Genomic DNA, 14,856 nt, shown 5'->3' on the forward strand with positions numbered 1-14,856 from the left:
CGATACGAGTCTAACACAGGCTAAACACAGATTTGTATGCGCCTAACTCGATACGAGTCTAACACAGGCTAAACACAGGTTTGTATGCGCTTAACTCGATAAGAGTCTAACACAGGCTAAACACAGATTTGTATGCGCCTAACTCGATACGAGTCTAACACAGGCTAAACACAGGTTTGTATGCGCTTAACTCGATAAGAGTCTAACACAGGCTAAACACAGATTTGTATGCGCTTAACTCGATACGAGTCTAACACAGGCTAAACACAGATTTGTATGCGCCTAACTCGATACGAGTCTAACACAGGCTAAACACAGATTTGTATGCGCTTAACTCGATAAGAGTCTAACACAGGCTAAACACAGATTTGTATGCGCTTAACTCGATAAGAGTCTAACACAGGCTAAACACAGATTTGTATGCGCTTAACTCGATACGAGTCTAACACAGGCTAAACACAGATTTGTATGCGCCTAACTCGATACGAGTCTAACACAGGCTAAACACAGATTTGTATGCGCTTAACTCGATACGAGTCTAACACAGGCTAGACACAGATTTGTATGCGCCTAACTCGATAAGAGTCTACAACAGGCTAAACACAGGTTTGTATGCGCCTAACTCGATACATCCTCGATACTCCAGGGGTTCCGATCACATACGATCTCTACACCCCTGGACTATCTCATAGTAAAACTGAAGGCAGTTCAGCAGAAAATATCTGACCAATCACAGGCCTGCAAAGATTCCCTTTGAAGACTACAGAGAGAGCGACGCCCAACTTCAAAGCCACACAGTCAACCACAGTGTGCCGTTATACGGTTCTTTTGATGTACATCAAAGGACTAAATTACCTGTTCTTTCCAGTTGCCTCCAGTTTTACTATGAGATAGTCCAGGGGTGTAGAGATCGTATGTGATCGGAACCCCTGGAGTATCGAGGATGAACTCGATACGAGTCTAACACAGGCTAAATACAGGTTTGTGTGCGCCTAACTCGATACGAGTCTAACACATGCTAAACACAGGTTTGAGCTATACTCAGGTGACAAGTCTTCTCAGAACATTTTCAAATTCTTAAACGGTTCAGCTTCTAGAATAGCTACGTACAAATCGAGTTATCGAAAGTTATATTCTAGTTGAAACAGGCAAATTGAGTTAGGCTCTGGAAATAGGAATGCTAGAATTTGGTTTGGAGGCGGCGTTTATACGATGGAATAACTTGTAACTGATGCCTTGTTGTTACTGTTTTATATTAACTTATACCTGTTACAACTGGTGTTAGTGTCTATATCAGATGAGTCAACATTTGATACTGATTGCGACGTACCCGTAAAGATGTGTATCAGCGTAATGGTTGTCATTAACATGTCATTGGCAAGAAACGAGGGTGACAACCCGACATTTGTTTATATACAGAGATTATCTAACAAACCTCTTAAATTGTGTTGGCTGCTGGTCGACGCACCTTTTTCTCTTTGATGGCAATTTTCATGCCTACGTTTTCGATTTACAAATTCGCAATATCGCATTGTGGTTGTTGAGCTGCTGTTAGTGTGTCAATAACCAAATATCCGTGTCAGTACCACAGCTTTAGTTAAAGTAGGAAGTCTAACTAGCAGATCTTAAAACTTTTCGACTGATATTGCTGTCGTTCTTAGAAAGATACAGTAGGCCGTGTACCTTTTATCCGTTAAGTCTACCCCATCCCTCCCCCTTTAGCCACACTTTCGTATCAATATAATACATATTACTTTAAACATGCAAATAAGGAAAGGCGAGCTTCATTCAAGCCCCGTTTGTTTGCTTGATTAATTAAAGTGAATAGTCGGGCAAAGGAAACCAGTCTAAATGCGTTCTTTGGCCTTCCAAAAGTCATTGCATACCATAATGATGGTCAAGTTCTGCTTACGGTGTCCAGTTTTGACCATTGAAATTTTGGGGAAGCCCCGTGTAAATTTAGCACAGTTCTAAATATAAATTCGCCAAACTCTTTGAAAACGAGGCTGCGTGGAAATGTCAACATGGACATGTGTTTCTCAGTCGTGTCGGTTTCGTTTCGTGTGATAAACCACTAATGCGGTATGTAAATTGTTGTTTTGAGATGATACATTTGATGCAAATGAAGTATTCTTACATTAATGACAATGCTTTGTAATCATTTTTCGATAAAAGCATCTTTATACATGGAAATCGACACAAATATTCGGCCGATGCAGAGATGGGGCCCCGGCAAGGGGCAATTATTCCAGCATCGCATTCGTCGTATTTTACATCAACCGAATCATGAAGGTTAAATACAAATAATCGTAACATAATTTCCCATTTAAAACCACACGAAAACGTTCCATACAACGTCCATGCATGTAGCTGTCAAAGATGTGAAAATAAATTAGCTCATACATAGATATTTTACAAGTACAATATATGTGTTCAATTATTCGTGTAGTTTTTTGCAGAGATTTAATTAAATTATCTATGGCTTTTTTTTGGTTATTTAGTCTCATTGATTTTGGAGCAACTTTGAATCCATATGGTACTGTATATCTTTTTTTCCCATGTGTAGCTATTTCTTCTGTATTTCACCCCCCGCCCAAGTTACAACTTCCCAATAGGTACCACTTTTTTGTTTAGAACTCAAATCAAAGACAGATGTACATAGTACTACATACTACATTTTAGTCTATGTGTTTGTAATCACTGTTACTACAGTATTAATACATAAATGGTCTATGTACAAGTTACACATAGACAATAAATGTGAAATTTGGTTCAGACAAAAAGATTTGTAACATTTCAGATAACTTGCTAGTTTTATGGTTTTTATTTATATGTTGAGTCTACTCTCTTGTAAAGTAGAATTTAGAAATCCTAAGACAATGGTATCTATATTGCTATATGTAAAAAAAAAATCCTTACATTTTAAAAGTAATTGAAAAGCTATCTCACAAGCCCTGACAAACAAATGGGCAGGCATATGGATGCAAGAATTATAATCACTGGATCTAGAGGACTTATATAAACAAATATTTCTACAAAGTTAAACAATGAAAAAGTATTGCATCATAATTTTATTTAATGATTACAGTTGAAAGGAAACTTCCAATTGCCAATAATTCTTTGACTTCAGTTTGAACACTTAGGAAGAAAGACATCTGGATGCACAAAATTAATACTGAATAAGGACGACTAGGGATCAAGGTGAATATGCGATTTGAGAAAGATTACTTCAAACAGCAATACAAATTATACCCACAAATCAATGATCATAACCACTGGTCTTCTAAGTCGTTAATTTTCCGATCTGTTTAAATCGAAGGATCATCTACAAAATAATGAAATACGAAAGATCCTATCACTATTTTCTAAGAAATTTCTAGTCAACATCAAAGACGGTAACTTTACAATATTATTTTCTGACAGAACCATAATGCAACGTGCACAAATAGTTACCAAAGTAAAAATACACAAGAAATTGGAGGAAGACCCCATCAACACTTTCTATGTTTCTTAAATGCCAATCCCCAAATTGGCCATCTTGTTTTCAGGTCGGTCCTAAACTTTTTATGAACAACTAATATATTGGACCGAGAACCAATAAATCCTACCCATGATTTGTGATAGATACTTTCAGTACATTCTGAGAACAGGGACAACATTTTTTTTTTAGTAAGAATCCAAGATTGCATGATAATGATAAAAGGTTGGGTTTTTTTCATGAGAACATCACTTCTATTTTCAATGTCATGTTTGTATCTTCTATCAGTTCAAATGTGAAAATATCAAAATGAATCTTGAAAAGAACTCTTGTATTCTAGAATGAACCAAGGCAACCTTTTTCAGGGCCGAAAAATAACGAAAAATAACAGCGCTTCATAAACTGCTTTTCCTTCATATCTCCAGGAATATTCAGATATATTATGCTAAAGGCCAATTTCCTTGATTCGCGCTCTTCTGAGAGAAGTCTTGTTAAAGATCTTTCAGAAGCAGAAAAGCTAAAAGTTGAGTGATGGGAAGTTAAATCATAATTGTTAGTAGAAGAGGGCAAAACCAGCTGAGTTCTGTGAAACCAGAAAAGTTAAAATGTTGTTTTCAATCTGGTGGCCATATTGGATTCTGACTGACCTAAAGATAACACTACTTACTTTGGTCAGGACGATCTCTGGATTTTCATCTTATTTCCGCTAAATTTTGAAATGTAAGGTTTATGGATGGCACATGATAACAGCTGAAGCACGATGTCTAGAAAATCCCGACAACCATATACTGTAAACATGGATATTTTCAGGAATGCTTAATTTCACAATTTGCATGCTAAACCTTTTGCGGTGTTATTTTCGGGATAGATACACTTTTAAAATTTAAATAACAAAGTTCATACATGTATAAAATATTATGCAACTTGAAATTTTTTGCGATCAAGTGACCTTCGCGTAAATTTCCACATCAACAGTATACTACTGTAAAGCAGGCAAATTTTGTGGGCAATTTATGTTAATTGTATTCACGTTTCCACTGAAATCAGTGCATTCAGCGAATTATTCAGAAAATTTAATGGCACATCCAAAACCATTAGTTCAAAGTATTATAAGAATTAATGAACTCTGAAATTTAAATTCAACAAGTAACCTCTTTATAGGTAACGGCAAAAATATTGACACCACAAATGTAAAGCTCTATACAGTACAGGAATTATCTTTCCAACAAATGGAAAATTTTATTGAAGCCCGAGTCCGACTACTACTAAGACAATTTTAATGGTCCAAAATCTGGAGCTAAAATACCTAATATTGGGTGATAAAAGGGTACAATTTAAAATTGGATCATAACTTCATTTCACGTGCAATCTTGTACATGTTGATGCAGACAGATGCAATTCTGTTTTTGCATATCACGGAAAAAATCCCTTTCGGGTAAGTACTGATTGTTACATCATTATTTTGTAAACACGATTCACTTCATTTTCTCTGAAAGATATGACATTACGCTTGCAAACACATGACGTCACAATCAATACCTAACCGAAAGGGCAGATAACTGTAATATGCAAATACAGCATATAAAGTAACTGTAGGTTTGGTAACATTGATTTGTTATAAACTTTACCTGTTGTCAGCTGTTGGATTCTATTTTTGTTTGGGGTTTTACTAGAGTTGGATTCTCTTTAGTACCCATTTCCTTTTCTATTATTTATTATTATCAGCTGATTTTGCCATACATTTGCTTCATTCAAATTCAACTACATCTTCCTTTAGATGATGATTAAAGATGATCCCTGAATGAACTTTCGACTCTTGAATTATAACCAACACTAAATTTCTCTTCACATGTTTAATTTACATGAAGTCCATCACAATTAAATAGCATCTTCTTGTGATGAGGAGACCTGCAAGGAAACAAAAAGGAAAAATCAATATTCTGTTATTTACAATTCTACTCTTATTGACCAAAGTCTGGTTGAACATAACTTTCATATATGCTAAATGACCCAATTTTTGGCCGTCTAATTACTGGTAAATAAAAACCATGTACTACAGATTGCATTTTTTCATATCTAGAATTCATCTTCTGTGAAAATCTATTTTTTCAAAAATTTAACAGTAAAAATTTTAGCAGGAGATATGTAACACTATAGACGAACTCCTATGGTTTTCACACTAGGTTGAAATTGGAGTCTTAATAAAGCTTTTTCCAGTTATTATATTTTTAATTTTTTTCATATCATGGTTTTACATAAATTTATCATACACATTCAACATCAGAAACCTACCCTCACGCCTGTGGTGTCTGAGCTGGTTCGGGTGCTCCGGGCTTGGCGGTTCCCTTCTGTTCACTGTATGGCTGTGCTGGTGGCTGTTCATCCTTTGGCTCTACAATGTTTACATGATCTGGCAGAGGTTTCTTGGGGCCGATCTTACCGCTGGGGTCCCATGGTAACATAATCTTTACTTTGATTCCCAGTACACCTGTAAACACACAAAATGTAACTGAAAATAACCATCTCATCACTTTTTCTAATCAGTATTATTAATCTATACTAATGCTGAAAGTGTTTAGGTTATTTCGGTAAGCTTTTAGTTTACTCAAGACTTTTTTCATCATAACATTACTCAAGACTTTTTTCATCATAACACTATTCACACCTTCCTCCACCAACAAACCTGGCACCTCCTTACATGACTGTCAATAGGACGTTAAACTAATAAAACCAAACCAAACCTAAATAAAATTCTACTGTAAAACCAATTTTCTATCATATGTGATTTACTTAATTCGCATTCTTTCCAAAATAAATTTTCATTTTGCAAAGTAATATCCAGGTATAAATAGCTACTAATATTGTATGAATATGAATTTTCCAACCCACAAAACCCACTATTTTGACTGAGAGCAGTCCAAATTTTCTTCCTTATATGTTTTTTTTTTTTTAACAACAACTCAGTCAGTTTTCTAATGTTCTTTGATAATGTAATTAAAGATTACAGAACAATGACTACTGATAGATATACTAGACTGAACACAGGTTCAATAATGTATTCAAACTGAAGTATACAGGACACATATCCTGTCCTGATGTGTCCACTATTACTGTACTTAAGTTGTCCAAGGACCAACTTACAGTAAAACATGGTATATTCACTTCTATTTTCAATGTCATGTTTGTATCTTCTATCAGTTCAAATGTGAAAATATCAAAATGAATCTTGAAAAGAACTCTTGTATTCTAGAATGAACCAAGGCAACCTTTTTCAGGGCCGAAAAAATATAACAGCGCTTCATAAACTGCTTTTCCTTCATATCTCCAGGAATATTCAGATATATTATGCTAAAGGCCAATTTCCTTGATTCGCGCTCTTCTGAGAGAAGTCTTGTTAAAGATCTTTCAGAAGCAGAAAAGCTAAAAGTTGAGTGATGGGAAGTTAAATCATAATTGTTAGTAGAAGAGGGCAAAACCAGCTGAGTTCTGTGAAACCAGAAAAGTTAAAATGTTGTTTTCAATCTGGTGGCCATATTGGATTCTGACTGACCTAAAGATAACACTACTTACTTTGGTCAGGACGATCTCTGGATTTTCATCTTATTTCCGCTAAATTTTGAAATGTAAGGTTTATGGATGGCACATGATAACAGCTGAAGCACGATGTCTAGAAAATCCCGACAACCATATACTGTAAACATGGATATTTTCAGGAATGCTTAATTTCACAATTTGCATGCTAAACCTTTTGCGGTGTTATTTTCGGGATAGATACACTTTTAAAATTTAAATAACAAAGTTCATACATGTATAAAATATTATGCAACTTGAAATTTTTTGCGATCAAGTGACCTTCGCGTAAATTTCCACATCAACAGTATACTACTGTAAAGCAGGCAAATTTTGTGGGCAATTTATGTTAATTGTATTCACGTTTCCACTGAAATCAGTGCATTCAGCGAATTATTCAGAAAATTTAATGGCACATCCAAAACCATTAGTTCAAAGTATTATAAGAATTAATGAACTCTGAAATTTAAATTCAACAAGTAACCTCTTTATAGGTAACGGCAAAAATATTGACACCACAAATGTAAAGCTCTATACAGTACAGGAATTATCTTTCCAACAAATGGACAATTTTATTAAAGCCCGAGTCCGACTACTACTAAGACAATTTTAATGGTCCAAAATCTGGAGCTAAAATACCTAATATTGGGTGATAAAAGGGTACAATTTAAAATTGGATCATAACTTCATTTCACGTGCAATCTTGTACATGTTGATGCAGACAGATGCAATTCTGTTTTTGCATATCACGGAAAAAATCCCTTTCGGGTAAGTACTGATTGTTACATCATTATTTTGTAAACACGATTCACTTCATTTTCTCTGAAAGATATGACATTACGCTTGCAAACACATGACGTCACAATCAATACCTAACCGAAAGGGCAGATAACTGTAATATGCAAATACAGCATATAAAGTAACTGTAGGTTTGGTAACATTGATTTGTTATAAACTTTACCTGTTGTCAGCTGTTGGATTCTATTTTTGTTTGGGGTTTTACTAGAGTTGGATTCTCTTTAGTACCCATTTCCTTTTCTATTATTTATTATTATCAGCTGATTTTGCCATACATTTGCTTCATTCAAATTCAACTACATCTTCCTTTAGATGATGATTAAAGATGATCCCTGAATGAACTTTCGACTCTTGAATTATAACCAACACTAAATTTCTCTTCACATGTTTAATTTACATGAAGTCCATCACAATTAAATAGCATCTTCTTGTGATGAGGAGACCTGCAAGGAAACAAAAAGGAAAAATCAATATTCTGTTATTTACAATTCTACTCTTATTGACCAAAGTCTGGTTGAACATAACTTTCATATATGCTAAATGACCCAATTTTTGGCCGTCTAATTACTGGTAAATAAAAACCATGTACTACAGATTGCATTTTTTCATATCTAGAATTCATCTTCTGTGAAAATCTATTTTTTCAAAAATTTAACAGTAAAAATTTTAGCAGGAGATATGTAACACTATAGACGAACTCCTATGGTTTTCACACTAGGTTGAAATTGGAGTCTTAATAAAGCTTTTTCCAGTTATTATATTTTTAATTTTTTTCATATCATGGTTTTACATAAATTTATCATACACATTCAACATCAGAAACCTACCCTCACGCCTGTGGTGTCTGAGCTGGTTCGGGTGCTCCGGGCTTGGCGGTTCCCTTCTGTTCACTGTATGGCTGTGCTGGTGGCTGTTCATCCTTTGGCTCTACAATGTTTACATGATCTGGCAGAGGTTTCTTGGGGCCGATCTTACCGCTGGGGTCCCATGGTAACATAATCTTTACTTTGATTCCCAGTACACCTGTAAACACACAAAATGTAACTGAAAATAACCATCTCATCACTTTTTCTAATCAGTATTATTAATCTATACTAATGCTGAAAGTGTTTAGGCTATTTCGGTAAGCTTTTAGTTTACTCAAGACTTTTTTCATCATAACACTATTCACACCTTCCTCCACCAACAAACCTGGCACCTCCTTACATGACTGTCAATAGGACGTTAAACTAATAAAACCAAACCAAACCTAAATAAAATTCTACTGTAAAACCAATTTTCTATCATATGTGATTTACTTAATTCGCATTCTTCCCAAAATAACTTTTCATTTTGCAAAGTAATATCCAGGAATAAATAGCTACTTATATTGTATGAATATGAATTTTCCAACCCACAAAACCCACTATTTTGACTGAGCAGTCCAAATTTTCTTCCTTATATGTTTTTTTTTTTAACAACTCAGTCAGTTTTCTAATGTTCTTTGATAATGTAATTAAAGATTACAGAACAATGACTACTGATAGATATACTAGACTGAACACAGGTTCAATAATGTATTCAAACTGAAGTATACAGGACACATATCCTGTCCTGATGTGTCCACTATTACTGTACTTAAGTTGTCCAAGGACCAACTTACAGTAAAACATGGTTATAGCGAATCTCTGTGGAACAACTAAATCACCTAGTCTTATTATACACCGACATCTTAAAGAAGTCTTGGTGGGAATGAAAATAACAACATTATAACCCTAAACTTGTTGAATTTTGTTGTAATCATGTTTGTTATAAAGATACACAATATTATTTCACTAATGATTTATTCCAATTTTTTTTTGGCCCAGGGTATCATTGTGTATCAACTTACAATATCATTTGACTACTAATCGAGCAAACTTCAATATTATGGCCCGGTGGCTGGGTGATCAATAGGAAGGTTTGTTCACCCTTAGCTGGGATATTTCCAGAGGGCTGACCTAAAGGACATGCGAGGGTAAACAGACTGTCATTTCACTATGCCACCAGGGACATAAATTGTTTATTATAACAAAAGTTACAGATGATTCTCTGTTTGGGCATTATATAAAGCTTAAATTTATGGTAAGTAAAAACATATTGTTTATGCTTTGTCTGCCATTGCTATACAATTGGAAGGGGGGAGATAACTCATCATGTAATGTGCTTAAACTAATCACAGACACTGTCATCAACATGGGATAATAACAATAAAATTGATATCTAATTGATGCCTAACTAAATGGTACCACAGCATGGTGCTATAGCTTACCCTGTCGGAGGAGTACGTGTCTGACAGCTGTATCTACATAGTCGTTGATGGGCTCTCCACTGTGGATCATCAGTCCGTCAACAAACTTCATGGACTTGGCTCGCTGACCTCTCAGCTTACCAGACACAACAACTTCACATCCCTTGGCGCCACTTTCCATGATGAATCTCAACACACCGTAGCATGCCCTAAAATATTAAATCATAATCTCAACACAATGTAACATGCCCTGAATGCTTATATGTTTTAACCTAATCCTTATACATTATGAAAGAGAAATTTATAAACAAAATCCTTTTTAAGAGGGAAAGCTTGTTATACCAAAGATGTAAGATCAAGACATTCCTACTGAAACTAGAAATATCTTTAAGACATGTATCTAATAGCAGGACGTGACGGGAGGGTAAAGGACATGCCTGGTCAGACATTGACAACACTATATATTCCCCATCATTTCATGTAGGCACCATATAATTAGATTGTACAACTCACATAATTACCAGGAATGGCATAGTGTTACCAAAGTCTGTACGAGACTGTCCCATTTTAATTATTTTTGCTATTGACAATGATAAATCAGGAGTCACGTAATGTGACATTCCATCCCTTCATATATAACATAAGCATAGTTAGAGATCCACGATTGCTTGCAATGCACACACAACACCACACTTATCAGTCATAGATCAGCTCACACAAATGTTCTGGTTTCTTCATATTTTATCTGATTGGTTCTGTAACATTTCCAGTGCATGATTTAGCCAATGAGATTGAAGGTTGCATATACTTCATACAAGTCACATATAAAGTACAGTAGTGCTGAACATTGCTGTAAACTATTACTGACACACAGGTTGTTTGCTATTCGAATTTAAGGTTATTTCTACACATCTGAAACACTAAACTGGTTGTTATTTCTGACTCTATAGACCTATAATTTTTGTTATCACCTGTCAGTATGCGACAGGCCCCCTGGGACGGAACTATTTTCACTGATCACTATCAAAGCAGTTATCTATCAGATATCTTTAAGAATCCCTCTTTATAGCCAATTTTTGATCTCGGTAAGCGTTTCTAGGACTCTCAACCATTGCCTGGGTGGTTCCCAACCTGTTTAAGGGTTTGTTGATTTAATGATTTATAATTATCATAGCAACATCAAAATGAGATTTTTTCGCTGAGCCGATTCATGGGTGATAAGGTCAGTGTCCAACAATACCATATTTAGGTACTGCGTTTTAATTTTCAAAACTAACATACTAGAGAACCTGTTCCAATCAAAAGCTTTACCTCCTGACAGCAAGACCGCCAATGAGTTTGTATCTAAGGGACTCGCACTGGGCAATGGCACACAGACCTCTCTGGGCAACCTTCTCTGCGTACAACTGAAACAGAAAAGCAGATGTGCAACAAACATTTCAAGGACTACTGAAGTTATTTGCTTTCTTTATTTTCTGATCTCTTACTAAACTCCGATTAAAATTTGAATTTTCTTTAGTTCTGTATCAAACCAGTTTTCCTTTAATTTGGATTGACTCCCATACTTGGAACTCCTATGTCTCAAGGGAATCCTGTATGAATAGTAACAACTAATCTGAAATTTCATTTTCAGTACAGGATTCCCTTCAGACATTAAGAAATACTCCAGATTCGTACCCTTGTGTGTTCTTATTTCAACAGAGAATTAGATTTATGTTTTGAACCCTGAGGTCCTTACACGGCCCTGGCTATTAATAGAATGGTAAATTAATCAAACAAAGCCTTGAACCCATAACTTTATTGTACCATGTTATGTAAGAAAATTTATGCTGAATGCATCATTTCTGACAGGAGACTTTTTAAGCAGTCATTGCCTACCATTACAACAGATAAAACATACTTCAACTGTTCCCTCGGGGAAGCTGAATCGTTTCTGTACAACAGATGTGAGTTCCCTGATCCTACGTCCCTTCTCTCCGAGGACATTCTGGGTCCTTGTGGCCAGAATGATAATTTCTGTACGTGTCGGTGTGACGCGCACTTCTACCCCGCTGTAACCATCCTCAGCAAGTTCTCGTGTAAGGAAGTTGTTCAATTCTGCCTTGAACACGCCATCGGCTACAAACTAGACGAACAGAAAGTGTGGTTAATAAGATTGCGAAAATGACTAAATGTTTGCTTATGCCAATTATTTCTTAATTTCAAAACATGTTTATATTCAACTATGTGACAAGCTTATGAGCAAAATCCCGATAGTATTGGCCCAAGACGACTTCATCAACAAATCGGACAGCATTTCCTAAATCTGTTATTTTCAATCGGCAGAAATCGATAACGAACAATGTACTAACATCAACTCGATCATGAAAAAGTACCAACAACCAAATCAGTAAACCTGAATCATAACTGAATGTATACCGATATAGCACACTCCACAATAACATAACGTTTCTCTGGACGTCAAACGAGAGTGTTGAGATCAGCATGACATGCCCACACAATCGGTCTCAATCTGCGTTATTATAAGGCATCCATCCAAATCCTCTATTTCATATAATAAAGATATATTTGTTTATTATAAAATTGTTGTCTAAGCTTTATAAGGATTGTATTTTAAGGAGTAATAATTGATTCTAACCTTCCTTTTCTTGCTACCTTGCGTGGCCGCCATATTGAAAGGCTTAAAGAGGAAGTAGAGGTACTTCCGAACAAGGAAATCAGGATTGTGTCGGGGAAGTTTATACCCACGTCGATTAGTTCCGCACATTCCATATATTTTTCCCCCGTTTATATCGAGTATAAGCTAATCTTTACACCTAGTGCACTACTAGTATTACATTCAGATTATTTAATGTGGTTCATTTAAACTACAAGTGAACCAAGGATTTATGAGTGTGACTTAAATCAAGGATTTATAAGTGAGATACTATATCCTTGCAGTAAACGTACAATGTGACCTATGCCAAACACTCTTACATGCAGGTACAGTATATACCCAAGTCTAGCAACATTTTTTTATTTCATTTTATTTCTCTTTCCATGTGAAATGTATAGAGAAAACATATTTACAATGATATATACAATAATTGCAGCGTTCATAATGATATAGTCTTTACACAGCACTATTTCAGAAATATTCCATGATATGCATATAAATTAACATTCATATCAAGGTGGACAAATTATGTTGTTAATTTTTCTTTTAAAAGTATACCATTTTTTAAGTTTTTTTTTTAAACTGTAACACTCAGTAATTCTCTAAATTTTATAATATTTGTCTATGTATAACATTTTTTGAGTTGCCGAGGGCCAACGATGTACATTTAAGTAGATGATGAAATTCATCACCGATTTGTTGACTATTACATTAAGTGCATTTTCTGTTATTGTATTCAATCTGGTGCCATCTACCTGTTTCAACTGTAAATTTGTGAATAGTTGTACGAAATTTACGAAAAAACCGGTTCTGTCTTTATCATTTAACTTAAATAATTTTCAAATTGGCAGTTCTCTTTTAAAATTATATAACCTATAGCTTTTGATGAAATGTTTCCATCACTCTACCATTTCTGTAAATACTGGTCGTACCATCTTGACCTAATTTTTTTAACTGTACAGGGTTATATTCTGAAGTATATTGGATATTCCACAAGTAGTTCATCCCAATTTAATTTAAAATATCTTGATTTAATGGTTTATAGAAGAAAAAAATGAAAAATTATTTTGATATGACCCTAAATATGACACTATACGATAAAAATATTTTGATATGACCCTAAATTTGACACTATACGATAAAAATATTTTGATATTACCCTAAAATTGACACTATACGATAAAATTATTTTGATATGACCCTAAATTTGACATTATACGATAAAAATATTTTGATATTACCCTAAAATTGACACTATACGATAAAAATATTTTGATATTACCCTAAAATTGACACTATACGATAAAAATATTTTGATATGACCCTAAATTTGACACTATACGATAAAAATATTTTGATATTACCCTAAATTTGACACTATACGATAAAAATATTTTTGGATTTAACATACCTTCCTTACTATTTACATAATCCATATACAAACATCAAGCTGTTAGGTAGGTATATATCTTATTATAAAGAACAAATAATGACTTCTTGTATATAACATTCAAATGTACGGCGGCACAGAAGTGACACGAAAAATATTTTTTTTAATGTAGGACAAAAAAAAAGATTTTATGTAGGGTGAAAAATATTTTTTTCTTTTACGTGCTCACGTAAAACTTATTACGTGAGCACGTAAAACGTTTACGTGCTCACGTAAAACATTCTGTGTTAAGCAAGAAATATTTTTCTTATGTATGTCGAAAAATATTTTTTTTATGTAGGATGAAAAATATTTTTTTAATGTAAGACGAAAAATATTTTTTATGTAGGATGAAAAATATTTTTTTAATGTAAGACGAAAAATGTTTTTTTTTTAATGTAGGATGAAAAATATTTTTTTATGTAAGACGAAATTTTTTTTTCTTAATGTAAGACGGAAAATATTTTTTCTATTACGTGATCACGTAAAACTTATTACGTGCTCACGTAATAAGTATTACGTGAGCACGTAATAGCTCAACCAATCGGAGGACACGAGTCATTCGCATGCGACGCCGAATAAAGCGTAAGTAATACAAGTTCATCAAGATATGATCCAGTGGTGGTGACAGTGACTAAGGGTATTCGACCAGGCCA

At 34.5% G+C, this 14,856-nt stretch overlaps 1 protein-coding gene and 1 long non-coding RNA gene across 2 annotated transcripts; both read right to left on the reverse strand.

Moving 5' to 3' along the window:
* Positions 1-5,316: 5,316 nt before the first annotated feature.
* Positions 5,317-6,616, reverse strand: LOC138327396 (uncharacterized). The gene is made up of 2 exons (XR_011209042.1): positions 5,771-6,616; positions 5,317-5,386 (listed from the first exon to the last, which is right to left on the reverse strand). It is a non-coding gene; the product is annotated as an uncharacterized lncRNA (long non-coding RNA).
* Positions 6,617-8,219: 1,603 nt separating this feature from the next.
* LOC138327397 (small ribosomal subunit protein uS3) lies at positions 8,220-12,898 on the reverse strand. The gene is made up of 6 exons (XM_069273459.1): positions 12,754-12,898; positions 12,016-12,240; positions 11,427-11,521; positions 10,137-10,324; positions 8,674-8,869; positions 8,220-8,289 (listed from the first exon to the last, which is right to left on the reverse strand). The coding sequence occupies exons 1-5, from the start codon at positions 12,880-12,882 to the stop codon at positions 8,676-8,678; spliced, it is 831 nt and encodes a 276-aa protein (XP_069129560.1). The 5' UTR covers positions 12,883-12,898; the 3' UTR covers positions 8,220-8,289; positions 8,674-8,675.
* Positions 12,899-14,856: the final 1,958 nt, after the last annotated feature.

This window comes from Argopecten irradians, chromosome 7 (assembly GCF_041381155.1).
Source record: "Argopecten irradians isolate NY chromosome 7, Ai_NY, whole genome shotgun sequence".
In the NCBI taxonomy this organism is placed as follows: Eukaryota; Metazoa; Mollusca; class Bivalvia; order Pectinida; family Pectinidae; genus Argopecten; species Argopecten irradians.